The 13,500-nt window shown below is 45.1% G+C and overlaps 1 protein-coding gene across 2 annotated transcripts; it reads right to left on the reverse strand.

Annotated features, from left to right (window-relative positions):
- Positions 1 to 2,491: 2,491 nt before the first annotated feature.
- Positions 2,492 to 11,315, reverse strand: SNRPB (small nuclear ribonucleoprotein polypeptides B and B1). Of its 2 annotated transcripts, none has more exons than XM_049779357.1 (7): positions 11,193 to 11,315; positions 8,525 to 8,676; positions 6,714 to 6,825; positions 4,426 to 4,578; positions 3,857 to 3,995; positions 3,465 to 3,590; positions 2,492 to 2,645 (listed from the first exon to the last, which is right to left on the reverse strand). In XM_049779357.1, the coding sequence occupies exons 1-7, from the start codon at positions 11,193 to 11,195 to the stop codon at positions 2,608 to 2,610; spliced, it is 723 nt and encodes a 240-aa protein (XP_049635314.1). In that variant the 5' UTR covers positions 11,196 to 11,315; the 3' UTR covers positions 2,492 to 2,607. The 2 variants fall into 2 exon arrangements, with proteins under 2 accessions (XP_049635314.1, XP_049635316.1); XM_049779359.1 differs by having other exon boundaries at positions 2,492 to 2,792.
- Between the last annotated feature and the right edge of the window lie 2,185 nt (positions 11,316 to 13,500).

Consider the following 13,500-nt stretch of genomic DNA (forward strand, 5'->3'; position numbering starts at 1 on the left):
TCACCGGGTGTGGTTCCCCCCCCCCCAATATATATATATATATATTCTGAAAAACTTTTTCTGGTATACAAGTGATTCTTGTGATTTACCCTATAAATTTGTTGAATTTAATTTTATTCTTACACATTCTTCAGGTTTTTCTATATAAAGGATTTTAGTATTTTTTTAAGTTTTACTTCCTTTTTCTTAGTCTAATTCTCTAGCTGAAACTTTCAGTACAATATTTATAGCAGAAGTTAATTTTTATATTGTTTATGATTTTAAATTTCCTATTTGCTTTTTGTGTCACACCTGGTGGCACTCAGAAGCCAGGATTTGAACCACCGTCTGTCCTGGATTGGCTGCATGCAAGGCAAAAGCCCTTCCATTGTGCTACCTCTCCAGCCCTAATTACTAACCTCAGGTTTAGAAAACCTTCTATTCGTGTGTGTGTGTGTGTGTGTGTGTGTGTGTGTGTGTGTGTGTGTGTGGCTTTGGGCCACACCCGGTGACACTCAGGGATTACTCCTGGCTATGCACTCAGAAGTTGCTCCTGGCTTGAGGGACCATATGAGATGCCAGGGATCGAACCCGGGCCTGTCAATGGTCGGCTGCATGCAAGGCAAACACGCTATTGCTGTGCTATGGCTCTTACCCCAAGTTTTTAATTTTTGGGCCACACCCAGCACTGCTTAGGGTTTACTCCTGGCAGACCCCAGGGACCATCTGGGATGCCAGGGATCAAACACGGATCAGCCATGTGCAATGTACACATGCTTTTGTTTCAGTTTAGATTTGCATCTGGTTTACAGAACACACTTGATATTGGAATCCCACATACATATGCTTTCAGCACTTTAAGCAATCTCCAAAGGCCTCCAAGTGTTTTCCTATTGAATTATCTTTACACTCTGAAGAAATTCAACACTCTCCTAGTGAACCATTAGTTGGTTTTTAAGATCTTTTCACTTAGAATTGTCTTCCCCCAAGTAGAAGCCTGTCTATAGAGTATAGGTGGGGTGGGATGGGGAGGAGGGAGATCTGGGACATTGGTGATGGGAATGTTGCACTGGTGAAGGGGAGTGTTCTTTACATGACTGAAACCCAACTACAATCATATTTGTAATCAAGCTGTTTAAATAAAGATATATATAAAGAATTGTCATTCCCCAACAATTTAGGAACAGCCTCTAGGGCCAGATACTAGAGATTAAGGTGCTTACCTTGCATGTGGCTGACCCCCTCCCTCTTTGATCCTTGGTACAACAAAAGGTAGCCCCTGAGCATCACTGGGTGTATCTTCAAAATCTTCACCCTCCCTAAGTGTCCAGACCAAGGAGAGACTCAAAGAGCTATAACACGTTATGTATTTGGGAGCCCTGGTTCAATCCCTCGCACAGCATGGACATTCCCACAATCACCAGTGGCTAATGTTTTCCCACTCCCAAGATTCCATTGTTCAAGTCGGAGGCCCCAGGCTTCATCCCTTGCACCAAAAATAACCAGGGCTTAAGAGAATACTGACCTGGATAATTCCAAACACTACAGGACACAAACAGCAGCTCACCCTCAGGTCCTTGCATGGAACTGCCAGCCCAACTACTGAGAATCACTGGGATTGGCCCTAGACTCCCAAGCAATGAAAGTCAAAGGGAAATGGGAAATAGGAAAGGAGAAGGAAAAAAGATAAGAGTGTCCACCTCTTGTAAGTTTGATGTATCTGTTCAGTGACCATAGACCTGAGTGAGAAATTGTGGAGGTCAAAAATTCAAAAGTTCGGGGCCGGGCGGTGGCGCTAGAGGTAAGGTGCCTGCCTTGCTTGCGCTAGCCTAGGACGGACCGTGGTTCGATCCCCCGGCGTCCCATATGGTCCCCCAAGCCAGGAGCGACTTCTGAGCGCATAGCTCAGGAGTAACCCCTGAGCATCAAATGGGTGTGGCCCAAAAAACAAAAAAAAAAAAAAAATTCAAAAGTTCAAGTACATTTTTATTATTCAGTGAGAGAGTAATACCTAGTAAGTCCTCTCCCAGTAAGTAATCTGGGATTTTCATCTATTTTAGGGGTGGTACCCAAGAGTGTTCAGTAAGCCAAGGAACTACACCCAACAAGGTCTGGAATTCAATGCAAGAAGCTGAGGATGCAGGCCTTGCAGAGCTGCTCGAGTCCTGGGGTGCCAGGAACCAGCCGCCACATACAATGATGGAGAAGGGAGGATGTTGTGCTGGGGAGACACCCTGTACTATCTCCTCAGCCCCCTCATCTTTTTTTTTTTTTTTTTAATTTTTGGGTCACATCTGGTAGCGCTCAGGGGTTCCTCCTGGCTCTACACTCAGAAATCATGCCTAGCAGGCTTGGGGGACCATATAGGATGCTGGGATTTGAACCACCAATCTTCTGCACACAGGCAAACACCTTACCTCCATGCTATCTCTCCGGCCCCAGCCCCCTTATCTTTGATATAAGTGTGTGCATGTATATCAGTTTCCTAAAAAATAACAGATACACCAGTAGCATTGAGATAGTCTCTTAAGTTTATTACAAACTAGTTTTACAGGCCACAAGGAAATAGAAGGACTATGTACAGCCTTACGGGAAACAGGCAGGGAGCTGAGGAGGGCCAAGATGAGTCTAGGGCCTTGGTGGGCGCATTCCCGGGGGAGGGGGCCCTGTAAGGGAAACCAGACAATCCGGTGAGACCCCATGAACAATGGCATAAGAAACAAACAGGTCTGTGGGAACATGGCCTTGGGAAATCAGGCCCACGCTTCTGTAGAGCTACTTCCATAACTCTGTGGCCAGGGGTCAAAGGAGGCCTGAAGTAAGAGTAAGAAGTTTAGTCAGTGCCTGATCTTCGACTCCAGCTCCCCACCCTACCCCCAGTCTCCCCCACCCTGTGTTTACCTGTGACCAGAGGAATGCACTCTCAGGCTAACTGGGTCCCAACACTTAATAATGTATAAAACCCATTAAAAGGAAAACCCAAATAGGAAAACAAGTTCCCAAGTGTGGCCAAGAGTTGGCTAAGAGGCCACTATGGCATGGTGGATCGGGCACTGGTCTGGAGGTCAGAACTAAGTTGTCTCAGGACCTGTTCCTCCTCTAGAACCTGAGAGCTGATCTAGGTATTCTCAAATATAACTTAAATATGTAATCAATATAAAAGCTCAGGACCACCTTTTAATTAAAATGACATTATGAAAATTCTATTACCTTCATGGGGACACTTCATGAAAATTCTGCTTTGGATGCTGGGATGTAGACAAGTTCCCTGGTGAAAGGCTGTTCTACTCTAAAAGGGATCAACTTAAAGGGATGCCTGGCTCCTTTTTTCTTTCTGAGTAAAGTCATCAGCTAAGAGCTCACTCGCCAAGGCTTTAAGGCCTGTGAGCACATAGGCATGGTCAAAATCAGATTTCCCTCAACTTCCTATCCCAGCAGGGCTCTCAGGACAAACACCCCCCAAGTCACTACTGCCAGGCACTTACCTCTCATCCCCGGAGGAGGCGGCCGCATTCCCGGAGGGGGCATGCCCATCGGAGTTCCTCGTCCAGGGGGTATTCCCATTGGGGGACCCATAGGTGGCCTCATGCCAGGAGGTGGGCCCATCATGCCTACAATAGAAAAGCCCCACAGATCCAGTTCAAATATCTTGAAAAGGCAGCAAGGAACACCGAAACAGATAACTTCCCAACCTCTCCTTACAAACTGGAAGTTGTGCCAAATTTGTGTCTTCGGGGGCTCTTGTCCAAAGCTCAGAGTAATTAAACTCAGCTTAATCACAAAATTTACCACCAAGTTCTATAGAGTTTACGCCTCATGAATCCAGTTCAGGCCTCTTCCATTCCTGAGCAATGGTTTGTCTCTTCAGGAATCTCACCTGGAGGGGGTGCCCCTCGGCCCATAGGTGGGGGAGGACCTCCACGACCAGGTGGGTACTGGGTGGGAGCCCCTGCAATACTGGCAGTGGCGGCAGCTGCAGCTGCTGCAACAGTTCCTCTTCCTTGTGGGGTCATCACCTAAGAAGGCACAGGAAGGACAGGCAGCATAGAACAGTGCAAATCGGCATCCCACTCACTTTCCCAACTGAGAAACAGCAGATACTATAGTTTCCCCCCACGTTAGGACTCCTACCCCAAATCATCTATAAAAGATGCTTAAATATCCAAGTCTCATCCTCAAGGCATATTTTAAATGACTGACAATAGGCTTAACAAAATACATTCAAAATGTTGTCAGAGAAGCATTTTACTTCATCAGTTTGATTTTTCTGAATTTCTAGCCACAAGACCGCAACTTTTCTTCAAACTTGATTCTAAGATCACATACAAAGCCCAATGCGAAACTGACAGCCTGACAGCCGCAGGTAGGTCAACTGGCAAGCTTCTCAAACTGTGGCACCTCTATCTTCCACCCGCCAGAGGCTGATTCTCTCCCCCAACTCCTCACCTGTTGGGACGGTCCACCAACCCCTCGGACAGGCCCAGCGAGTCCTGCGGGAGCCTGAGGCATTGGAACACCAGCAGGGATCCCTCTGCCAGCAGCCCTGCCGATTCCTGGGCCCCCAGCAGCTCCAGCAAGTGGCACTCGGGCAATGCCAGTCTAAAAAACAAACATACAAGAGACTCAAAAGTTGAGTGAGAACTACTTTGAAATACTATGGGCTAAGAAAGGTCTGAGACACTACAAGAGATCCTCAAAGTCTGGTGAGAAGTACTTTGAAATAACATGAAAGGGCCCAACATTCCCAGAGCTGATTCCCACTTGGTAGGTGATCATGGGTGAGGGATCCCACACTGTGAGATTGTGTCCTATTTGCAAATGATGGGCTATGACAAAATCAAAACTGCCACGGATCAAACACCAGTTTCACCACCAACTACAACTGTAAGGCAAATCAGCTCAATGTATTTAGTTCTTTATTTTTATTTTTTAAGGGTTTTTTTGGGCCACACCTGGCGGCACTCCGGTTAGTCAATCCTGAAATCACTCAAAAATCACTCCTGGCAAGCACAGGGACCATATGGGATGCTGAGATTCGAACCACCGTCCATCCTGGCTCAGTTGTGTTCAAGGCAAATGCCCTACCGCTATGCTTATCTCTCAGGCCCGTCTGGTTTTTGTTTTTTATAATATGGGAAAGTTTTACTTCAAAAGATTGTTATAAGAGGCGCCAGAGCGATAGCACAGTAACAGGGCATTTGCCTTGCATGCGGCTAATCTGGGACGACCCTGTGTTCAATCCCCAGTATCCCATAGGGTCCCCCAAGCCTGCCAGAAGCGATTTCTGAGTGCAGAGTCAGGAGTAACCCTGAGTGCTGCCAGGTGTGGCCTAAAAATAAAAAAGATTGTTATAAGAATGTTAATTTACAATGAGCAAACAGTACTGGAAATAGACACCAAGAATTATATATACATATGCTTTACACAAAAATAAAACCCATCGTAACACTACAAATTCCCATCTTGTATACCACGGATTTTTCCCATCTTGTATACCACGGATTTTATGCTTATTCTAATTCCTGGCCTCTTATCTTTTCCAATACATATCCCTATGAGCAGGAAAAGAGGACAGTGGGTAAGGGTGCTTGCCTTGCATGTGGCCAATATAGGTTCTAATTGGCATCCTCCTTGCAAGCACTGCCAGTAGGGATTCCTGGGTGCACAGCCAGAAGTTATCAGTGAACACACCCAGGTGTCCCAAAAACCAAAAGAAAAATTTCCTATAAACTTTATCCAGAGCCTGTCAAAGACTAGACCAACAATACTCCATGTTACCAGGATGACATCAAAATGAAGGTCAATGCTAAGTGTCACAAAGATCCCAATGGCATGCTTCAGTGCCTTCACCAACACACTGATATGAGAAGACGCCACATGAGTTATCCTGTGTTGCCCATTACCCTTTCCTACTTTTGTCAACTCCTCCACTGGCCCTTTAAAAGTGCAAGATGGTTGTTCAGTATGCCAGTACCTGAACAAATCTGTTTTTCTCACACCAACCTTACCTCTTACTGGCTTTCAAGACACCAGCAAACAACCTAGGCTTTCACAATGATGGTATCCTAACGTTTATAACTAAAACAAGCTTTAGTGAAATTTAACCCTCTCTATAAAATGACTATCCACATTTGAGATATCATCACTAAGTCATTCATATGGCCTTTGGGGGAAGGGGCATACCCAAAAATGCTCAGGGTTTATTTCTGAGAAATTCTATCTCAGAAACCAAACGCTTTTGTTTACAAAACGTTAAGTGAAAAAGCAGAAATCACATCTTACATGTTAAGTATAAAAAATATACATCTGTGTTTACAGAGCCAGGAATAGCCCAGAGCAAGCTGGATGTGGCCCAAAATCCAAAAGCAAAACCAAACTCACCCGCCCACCCCCACCACATTATCACTCCTGACTTTGTTTAGGGGACAACCAGGGCTTGCTTACTCCTGGTTCTGGCCCAGAGATCACACCTGGCTGTGCTCCGGAGACCATACCTAGATTGAACCAGCATCTCCTACATACAAGGCAAGGTTTTCTGTCCTCTATTATCTCGCCTGCCCTACAATGTTTTAGGATGAATAGGAGAAACAAATTCGATTAAGTCTTCAAATCCTATTCCATTTCTAAATGTAGGCTGGGGTCTATGGATCTAAGATTGTGGAGGATCAAGTGTTCCATCATTATTTAAAACAGTGAAATGGGATTAAGTCACTAGACTGGCACTACTGACTTACATCTTTGGGAGGAGGCCCCTCTACTGTCATTGAGACCAGGTTCTCCCCTCGAAGCAGCACCAGCCCAAGGACTCGTTTCTCTTCTCTTTCAGCTTGTTTTGAATTCTTTGGCCTAAAGATGGGTTTAGAAGAAATAGCAAGCATTAAAGTAAGACTCATGCTCACCTGTCTAGAGGCCTGAGATTTATTTGTTGTACACTCCTTTCCCCGCCAATGACATATAAATCTAAGACAGCCTATCAGGAGTCTTCACAGGCAAAACTTGTAACCCCTTAGGGGATGATATCCATGCCAAGAGATAGGGACAACAATCAGAAAACACTAGCCCTGGCTCAAATGCTAGTCCATAGTCATAGTGAAGGTCTTTCCTCCGCCCTGTTCCTGCCAGTATTCAAGGCCTCGCCTCGCCCGAGACCCTATACAGCAACAGCAATTGCTTAGCAACTGAGTCCCACTCATCCAGGTTGAGTGTCCCCATAGAACTGACTCAATCCCAGGCCTATAATCCCATTCCTTACTCATATCAGAAAAAGAAGCCAGAAAAGAAAGGTAAACATTAACCTCTTAGAAACTGCATCCATCTCCTAAGCAAAAATAATGAAAAACTACCACAACCAAAAATATATTTTTCCAAGCACCAACTACCAAAAACTGAACAGAAATATTAAGTAGGAAAATAACCACCAGATAGAGAAGAGTAAAAAAGCCAAAGCAACAATCCTAAAAATAAATACCAACTTAAACTTAAAAACTTCATTTTAATGACATTTTATGTTAAAGTTTAACAGTGGTTTTTTTTTTTGTGGGTAGCCTCTCTTTTTCTGTTTTGGATTATCCATATTTTATCTTAATGAAAGCATTCCTACTGCCTGTTTACATGCAACCCCCCCAAAACATACTTTGGGAGTTTCAAGTACTTTATATTTTTTTATATTTAAAAACATCTTTTGATAGTTTGTTTATAAAAATTAAACTAGTGTCACCTTAAACAAAGAGACAAGTTTATAATCTGTCTACCCCGATCCGCTGATTCCAGCATGTACTTAGCACTGAGCCATCTCTACCCTATTTTGCCCTACACTTCCAAACCTCCTGTCACAAAGGAACTTGAACCAAAGAAATTTAGAGAGATTATAGTCACCTAATGTGGTTAAGAGTTAGATGATCATGAAAGTCTTTATGTAAACTCTTTGGGTCTCAAAATGCCTTAAACATAAATTAACATAAAGGTATACCACATCTTTTAATGGGCCACAAGCTCAAGAGCTAAGTCTTAGATAAGGGAAGTATTCACTAACTTATGGAATGATAGGAAATATCTACCAGATTCTATAAAAGTCAACAAAAATCACTGGCCCCAAACTCACATGGGGAGCTGAGCACTTACCCCGAAGAGGGCCAGAGGCTTCTTAAAGCAGTTTCAGACCAGGCTGCATTGGGAGAGCCCTCTAGGCCACAGCTTTACAAATAGGCAATGAGGCCAGAAAACCAAGTTCTCCCCACTTACACACCTGTGGGGAGAACAGGAAAGCCCTTTACCCCGATACCCAGGGGCACGAAGACAAAGAAACAAAAAGCCTAGCAGCCCTCGAAACTGTTCTCCACTGGAACTAAAGAGCAAGCCTCGCTGGATTGGAATCCTCAGGGTCCACGGTCCCCATTTAAGTATGCCCTCAAAAGCAGGACAGCGAGTCAAGGAAGCGACTAAGGTACCACCAAACACAGGACAGCAAGTCAAGGAGGCAGCTAAGGTACCACCCTCCCAACCCACTTCTCTCTCACCCAAACCCGCCCCCCAGTCCATTCCTCACTTTATCTTTCGGAACTCATCACAGTCGCAGAGGATCAAGTTCATGTGCTTGTCGAAAGCCTTAAAGGTGCCGATGAAGATGCGGCCATCTTGCAGGATGCACCGCATCCTGTAGTCGATGTGCTGCAGCATCTTGCTGCTCTTGCCCACAGTCTGCAGGGAGAAACATCAGGGGAGACTCAGTACTTTACACAAAGCCCCAAGTCCTTCCTAAAAACTCCCACTATGGCCTTTTCCAGGCCCAGTCTCAACACATTTTCAGCAGTCCCGCCCGATGAATTATCCCAAATCAACATATGGTCAATACTGATCTTTGCAATTTTTCTTCTTTTAAAACCTTCTCAGGGTCAGTCATGTGGGCGGGTGCTATAAGGCATGTCTCCCAAGTGCAGCCCTGAGTACGATCCCCAGCAATGTAAACAATCTCCTTACTCATATTACAATCATCATTGTCTATTAGGGGCCCTTTCAGGGGTAGAAGGGTAGTAGCATGACTCCAAATACACAATTCAGCCATACCAGAAATGAGCCTGTCTGTCACTATACAAACTATAAATAAGCGACCCAACTGTCCTGGGTCTGGAATTCTACTGGTACTAAAAACCCAAACAACGTGTTCATGATCAAAAGTGGGAATAAAGGAGTGCGGCAGAAAAGAAAATGGGAATAAAGGACGGGAACAATAGGACAAATAGGAGGTGCATAAGAGGTTTGCCTTGCACATGGCTGATCCAGGTTTGATCCCCAGCACCCCATATGGTCTCCAGAGCATCTCCAAGATTAATTCCTGGGCACAAAGCCAGGAGTAACCCCTGAGCACTGCTAGCTGTGGCCCCCAAAAAGACAAACCAGAAAGGGGGGGGGCTAAAAAACTAAATCCTTCAGGGAATGAGAGATAGCATAGCGTAGGCATTTGTCTTTCATGCAGCCATCCAGGTTTGAATCTGGGCATCCCATATGATTCCCGGGGCCTGCCAGGAGCAATTTCTTTTTTTTTTTTTTTTTTTTTTGGTCACACCCGACAGCGCTCAGGGGTCTCTTCTCGCTCTACACTCAGAAATCACTCCTGGCAGGCTTAGGGGACCATATGGGATGCCAGGATTTGAACCGATGACCTTCTGCATGAAAGGCCTCCATGCTATCTCTCTGGCCCCAACCAGGAGTGATTTTTCTGAATGCAGAGCCAGGAATAACCCCTGAGTAGGGCCGGGTGTGACCCTAAAACAAAAACAAAACCTAAATCCTTCAATGAAGAACTTGTGTATCTCCAAAACTACCTTTGGGAAGAAACTTTCTGGTCAGGCTGCTAATCACTTTGAACATATGTGATTTATGAATATGAAACTTGCTATACAAGGCTGGAGTGCAAGCTTGGCAACAAGAAGCCCAGGTTTGATTCCTCAAACCCCATGGTCTCATCAGTGTCAGGATGGGAGTGAATGTGACATAATCCCCTCCCCTTCCAAAAAAATCCCCAAAAATCCGTCCATTTACTTAACCATCTCTGCTTTACAATCTGCCTTCCGTTGTAACTTTACAAACGGACTACAGGGATCATAAATGTGAGCCGATGGAACAGAACTTACTTTACACGTGCGAGGCTTAGGTTCAATTCCCAGCACCACAAAACGATATGTGGTTAATAAAATAGGTGCCACAATTTGAATTTGTCAGGTGCCCTTAAAGGGGCATCTCTTGGGGCCGGAGAGATAGCGTGGAGGTAAAGTGTTTGCCTTGCATACAGGTCGGTTGTTCGAATCCTGGCATCTCATAAGGTCCCCTGAGCCAGGAGTAACCTTTGAGCGCTGCCAGGTGTGACCCCCCAAAAAGGGGGGGGGTGCATCTCCTGCCTCCTGTTAGCTGGCGTGGGTCAGTTCTAATTCTACCAAAGTACTGCTAGAGTTAAGCTTAGACTACTACAAGTTTCTGAACCTCATATCGTCCTGCCTGCCTTCCCAGAGACCCAGACTGTTTAACTGGTTCAATGGGCAATCACTGAACACCATCTGCACCTGCCTGACCCCTTATGGGGGAGTCACTGAATCCTCTAACTATTCCTGCTCTTCAATCTGCAAAATTAGAGAAAGCTGTGTTATCCCTGTCCCACAAATGAGGGGCTCGCCTACCAAGAGCCCAGCTTTTGTTTCGGGGCTTGCAGTTGGCCCAGAAACTTTGGGGGTGTCAGAGCAGTGCAATGCGTTCCCTTCCCATCAACAGGGCCTGGAACCTTGCAGCGACCTGCTGTCAGGTCTCCATCTTCTCTCCCCACTCTGGGACTCCCCGAGCACCCTTCGCTCCTGCACAGCCCCCCACCCCTGACCTCCTCTTGATTGAATGTTGGGCGCAGGGAATCTACGAATCCGTGTCCCCCATCCAACCCCATCCGTTATCATCACGCCGCAATCAGGGGCCCGGGTGGAGGCGGCGTCTCCCAAGAGGTCCCCGGAGTGTCCCCGATTCCTGTGCCACCCCCACATTCGGCCTCCCTTCCCCCACCCCGCCCGGAGGTCCCACTCTTGGTTCTTCTCCCAGTTGCGACCAGGAGGCCGCGGCCCGGGCCTGCCCCGACCACGGACGGCTTGGCTTCAACCCACAGCCTCCTCCGAGCACTCAAGGGCCCCACTCCCACACTCGGAGGTTTCCCCCACTAACTTCTTCCACCTCCATACCATGATGGCGGTTTTGATGGCGCCGATTCCCACCGGATTCGCCTCTCCGAGGCCTACTCTCCCGCTGCAGCCCGATTCCCGCCGCCGCGACCGGAAGTGTGTCCCCGGTAAAAGAGGGTCGGGTGAAATCTACTTCCGGTGGGGTAGCGATTCTTCCGTTCCGTCCTTACATCTTGCTGGTGTAGAAGAATTGGCCCGGCTCTGTTATTCAATTTGGATGGTGGTTTTGTTTTTGTTTCTGTTTCTGTTTTTCTGTTATTTAAATTTATAGGAAAGGATTAGTCTTCTCTTTGGGGTCCTCCCTAGTTTATAAGTGTCCTTTCTAGGACATGCTCCTTCTCTCTGTCTCCTCCACTGCCTCCTCTCATGACTTTTAGTCCCCAGTGTCTGTATAGCAGCCTGCCCCGGTATTATTAGTAGGGACTAAAAGGGAGGAGACAGGGCAAAATAGGAATATGACCCTAAAAATAACAACAAAAAATGGAATGTCACAAAGGTGACTTAGGTGGTTCCTGATAACCTGAATGATCAAAGGCCCTGATGGATCATCTAGAAGACATAGAAATAATCATCTCATCATTCTCTCCCCATTTTAGTTTTTTGTTTGTTTGGTTTTGGTTTTTGGGTCACACCCAACAATGCTCAGGGGTTACTCCTGGCTCTACGATCAGAAATTGCTCCTGGCAGGCTCAGGGGACCATATGGGATGCTGAGATTCAAACCACCGACCTTCTACATGCTATCTCTCGGCCCTCTCTTCCCATTTTAATGGCCCAAATTCTTGGAACATAATAAAGAAATGCAATCACCAGACTGCCTTTATTTAAAAGGTATAAATGAGGGACAGCTTTTGTCTTTTCTCTGGAATCCTTTAGCAGACTCCTCCCTCCCATAATATTGGAAGCTTCCTCGCATTCTTTTCCCTTCCTTCTTTTCCCTTAAAAAAAGTGTTCTCTGAATTTGGCCACTTGATGTCTAGTGCTTTGCTTTCCATCTTGACTGCTTGAGGACAACAACTTGATTAGCTGTGCTTACTATGATATTAGATTCTAAGCCTCTGATTTGGTAATGGGTTATCTTTATTAACATTTGTTAGTATGTGGCTTTTGGGTTTGAGCCATCCTCAGTGTACTGAGTGGTATCTAGCTCATTTAGGTTTCGATTTGCACTTCCCTGATGTCTAACAATGTCGAACATCTTCTCTTATATATACTGGTCACTTGTAAATCATCCTTGGATTCTTTATTCAATAAAAGAGCTTGTGTGGCTGGTATGAGTATGGTATGAAATGGTATGAGTAGGGCATTGGCCTTGTACCAGCTAACTTGGACTTGATCCCTGGCACCACATGTTGTTCACTGAGCCATCTGGGAGAGATCAGAGCCAGGAATAAGCTCTGAGCATCCAAGCATCACCAGATATGAACCAAAAACAAACTTAATTAATTAATTAAATTTAAATAAATAAAGGAGCTTGTATATTCTAAGTACATGTTCATTATCAAATATATGGTTCATAGTTTTTTCTTATTCTTTAGGTTTTCTTTTTCTGGCTAGCAACTTAGACAACAATTAAATTCAATTTGTCTTTTCCTTTTGTTACTCAAGCGTTTGAGTATAAGATTTGGGCATAAGATTTATTTGCCAAATTAAATATGAAGATTTAGTCCTATATTTTCTTTAAGGTTTTTTATATTTAGATATTGATTCATCTTGTTGTTTTTTGCATTTGGCATAATCACATGGTATAAGGAGATCCTCCCGAGCAGTGTTAAGGATCATTCCAGTTGATATTGGCCAATTGAACTAGGAAAGTCAATACTAGAACTGAGTTACGTGGCACTGCTCAGTGTCAGTAGTGTTGGAAGACCAGCAGGTCTACATCAAGTGATGCTGGGGAGGGAAAAGCAATGGCAGGACATCTAACCTGGGGCCTTGGGCGTGCAAAACATGCACCCTGACTCTGAGCTAAATCTCTAGTCCCAAGCATTTTTTTTAACCAAGCATTATTTTTTACAGTTCTGAAGAGTGTGTTTCATCAATGAGAGCATACCCCAATCCACTAGACCAACTTGTTGAAAAGACTATTCTTCCCCTAAAAATAGTTGTATGTATGGAATCCAGCTGACTATAGACAGATGGCTTTATTTATGACTCTTTTGTTCAATTCCACTGTAAAATTCCAATGGGTAGTTCTATTTCACTAATCCATATACCTGTCCTTACATTGGTTTTATTGCTTGTGAGCACTGAACTCAGAATATGGGACTCCTCCTACTTTAGTCAGTGCAGAAGACTTTCTGCTTGGA

The sequence above is a fragment of the Suncus etruscus genome, chromosome 9 (assembly GCF_024139225.1).
Source record: "Suncus etruscus isolate mSunEtr1 chromosome 9, mSunEtr1.pri.cur, whole genome shotgun sequence".
NCBI classification, from domain to species: domain Eukaryota; kingdom Metazoa; phylum Chordata; class Mammalia; order Eulipotyphla; family Soricidae; genus Suncus; species Suncus etruscus.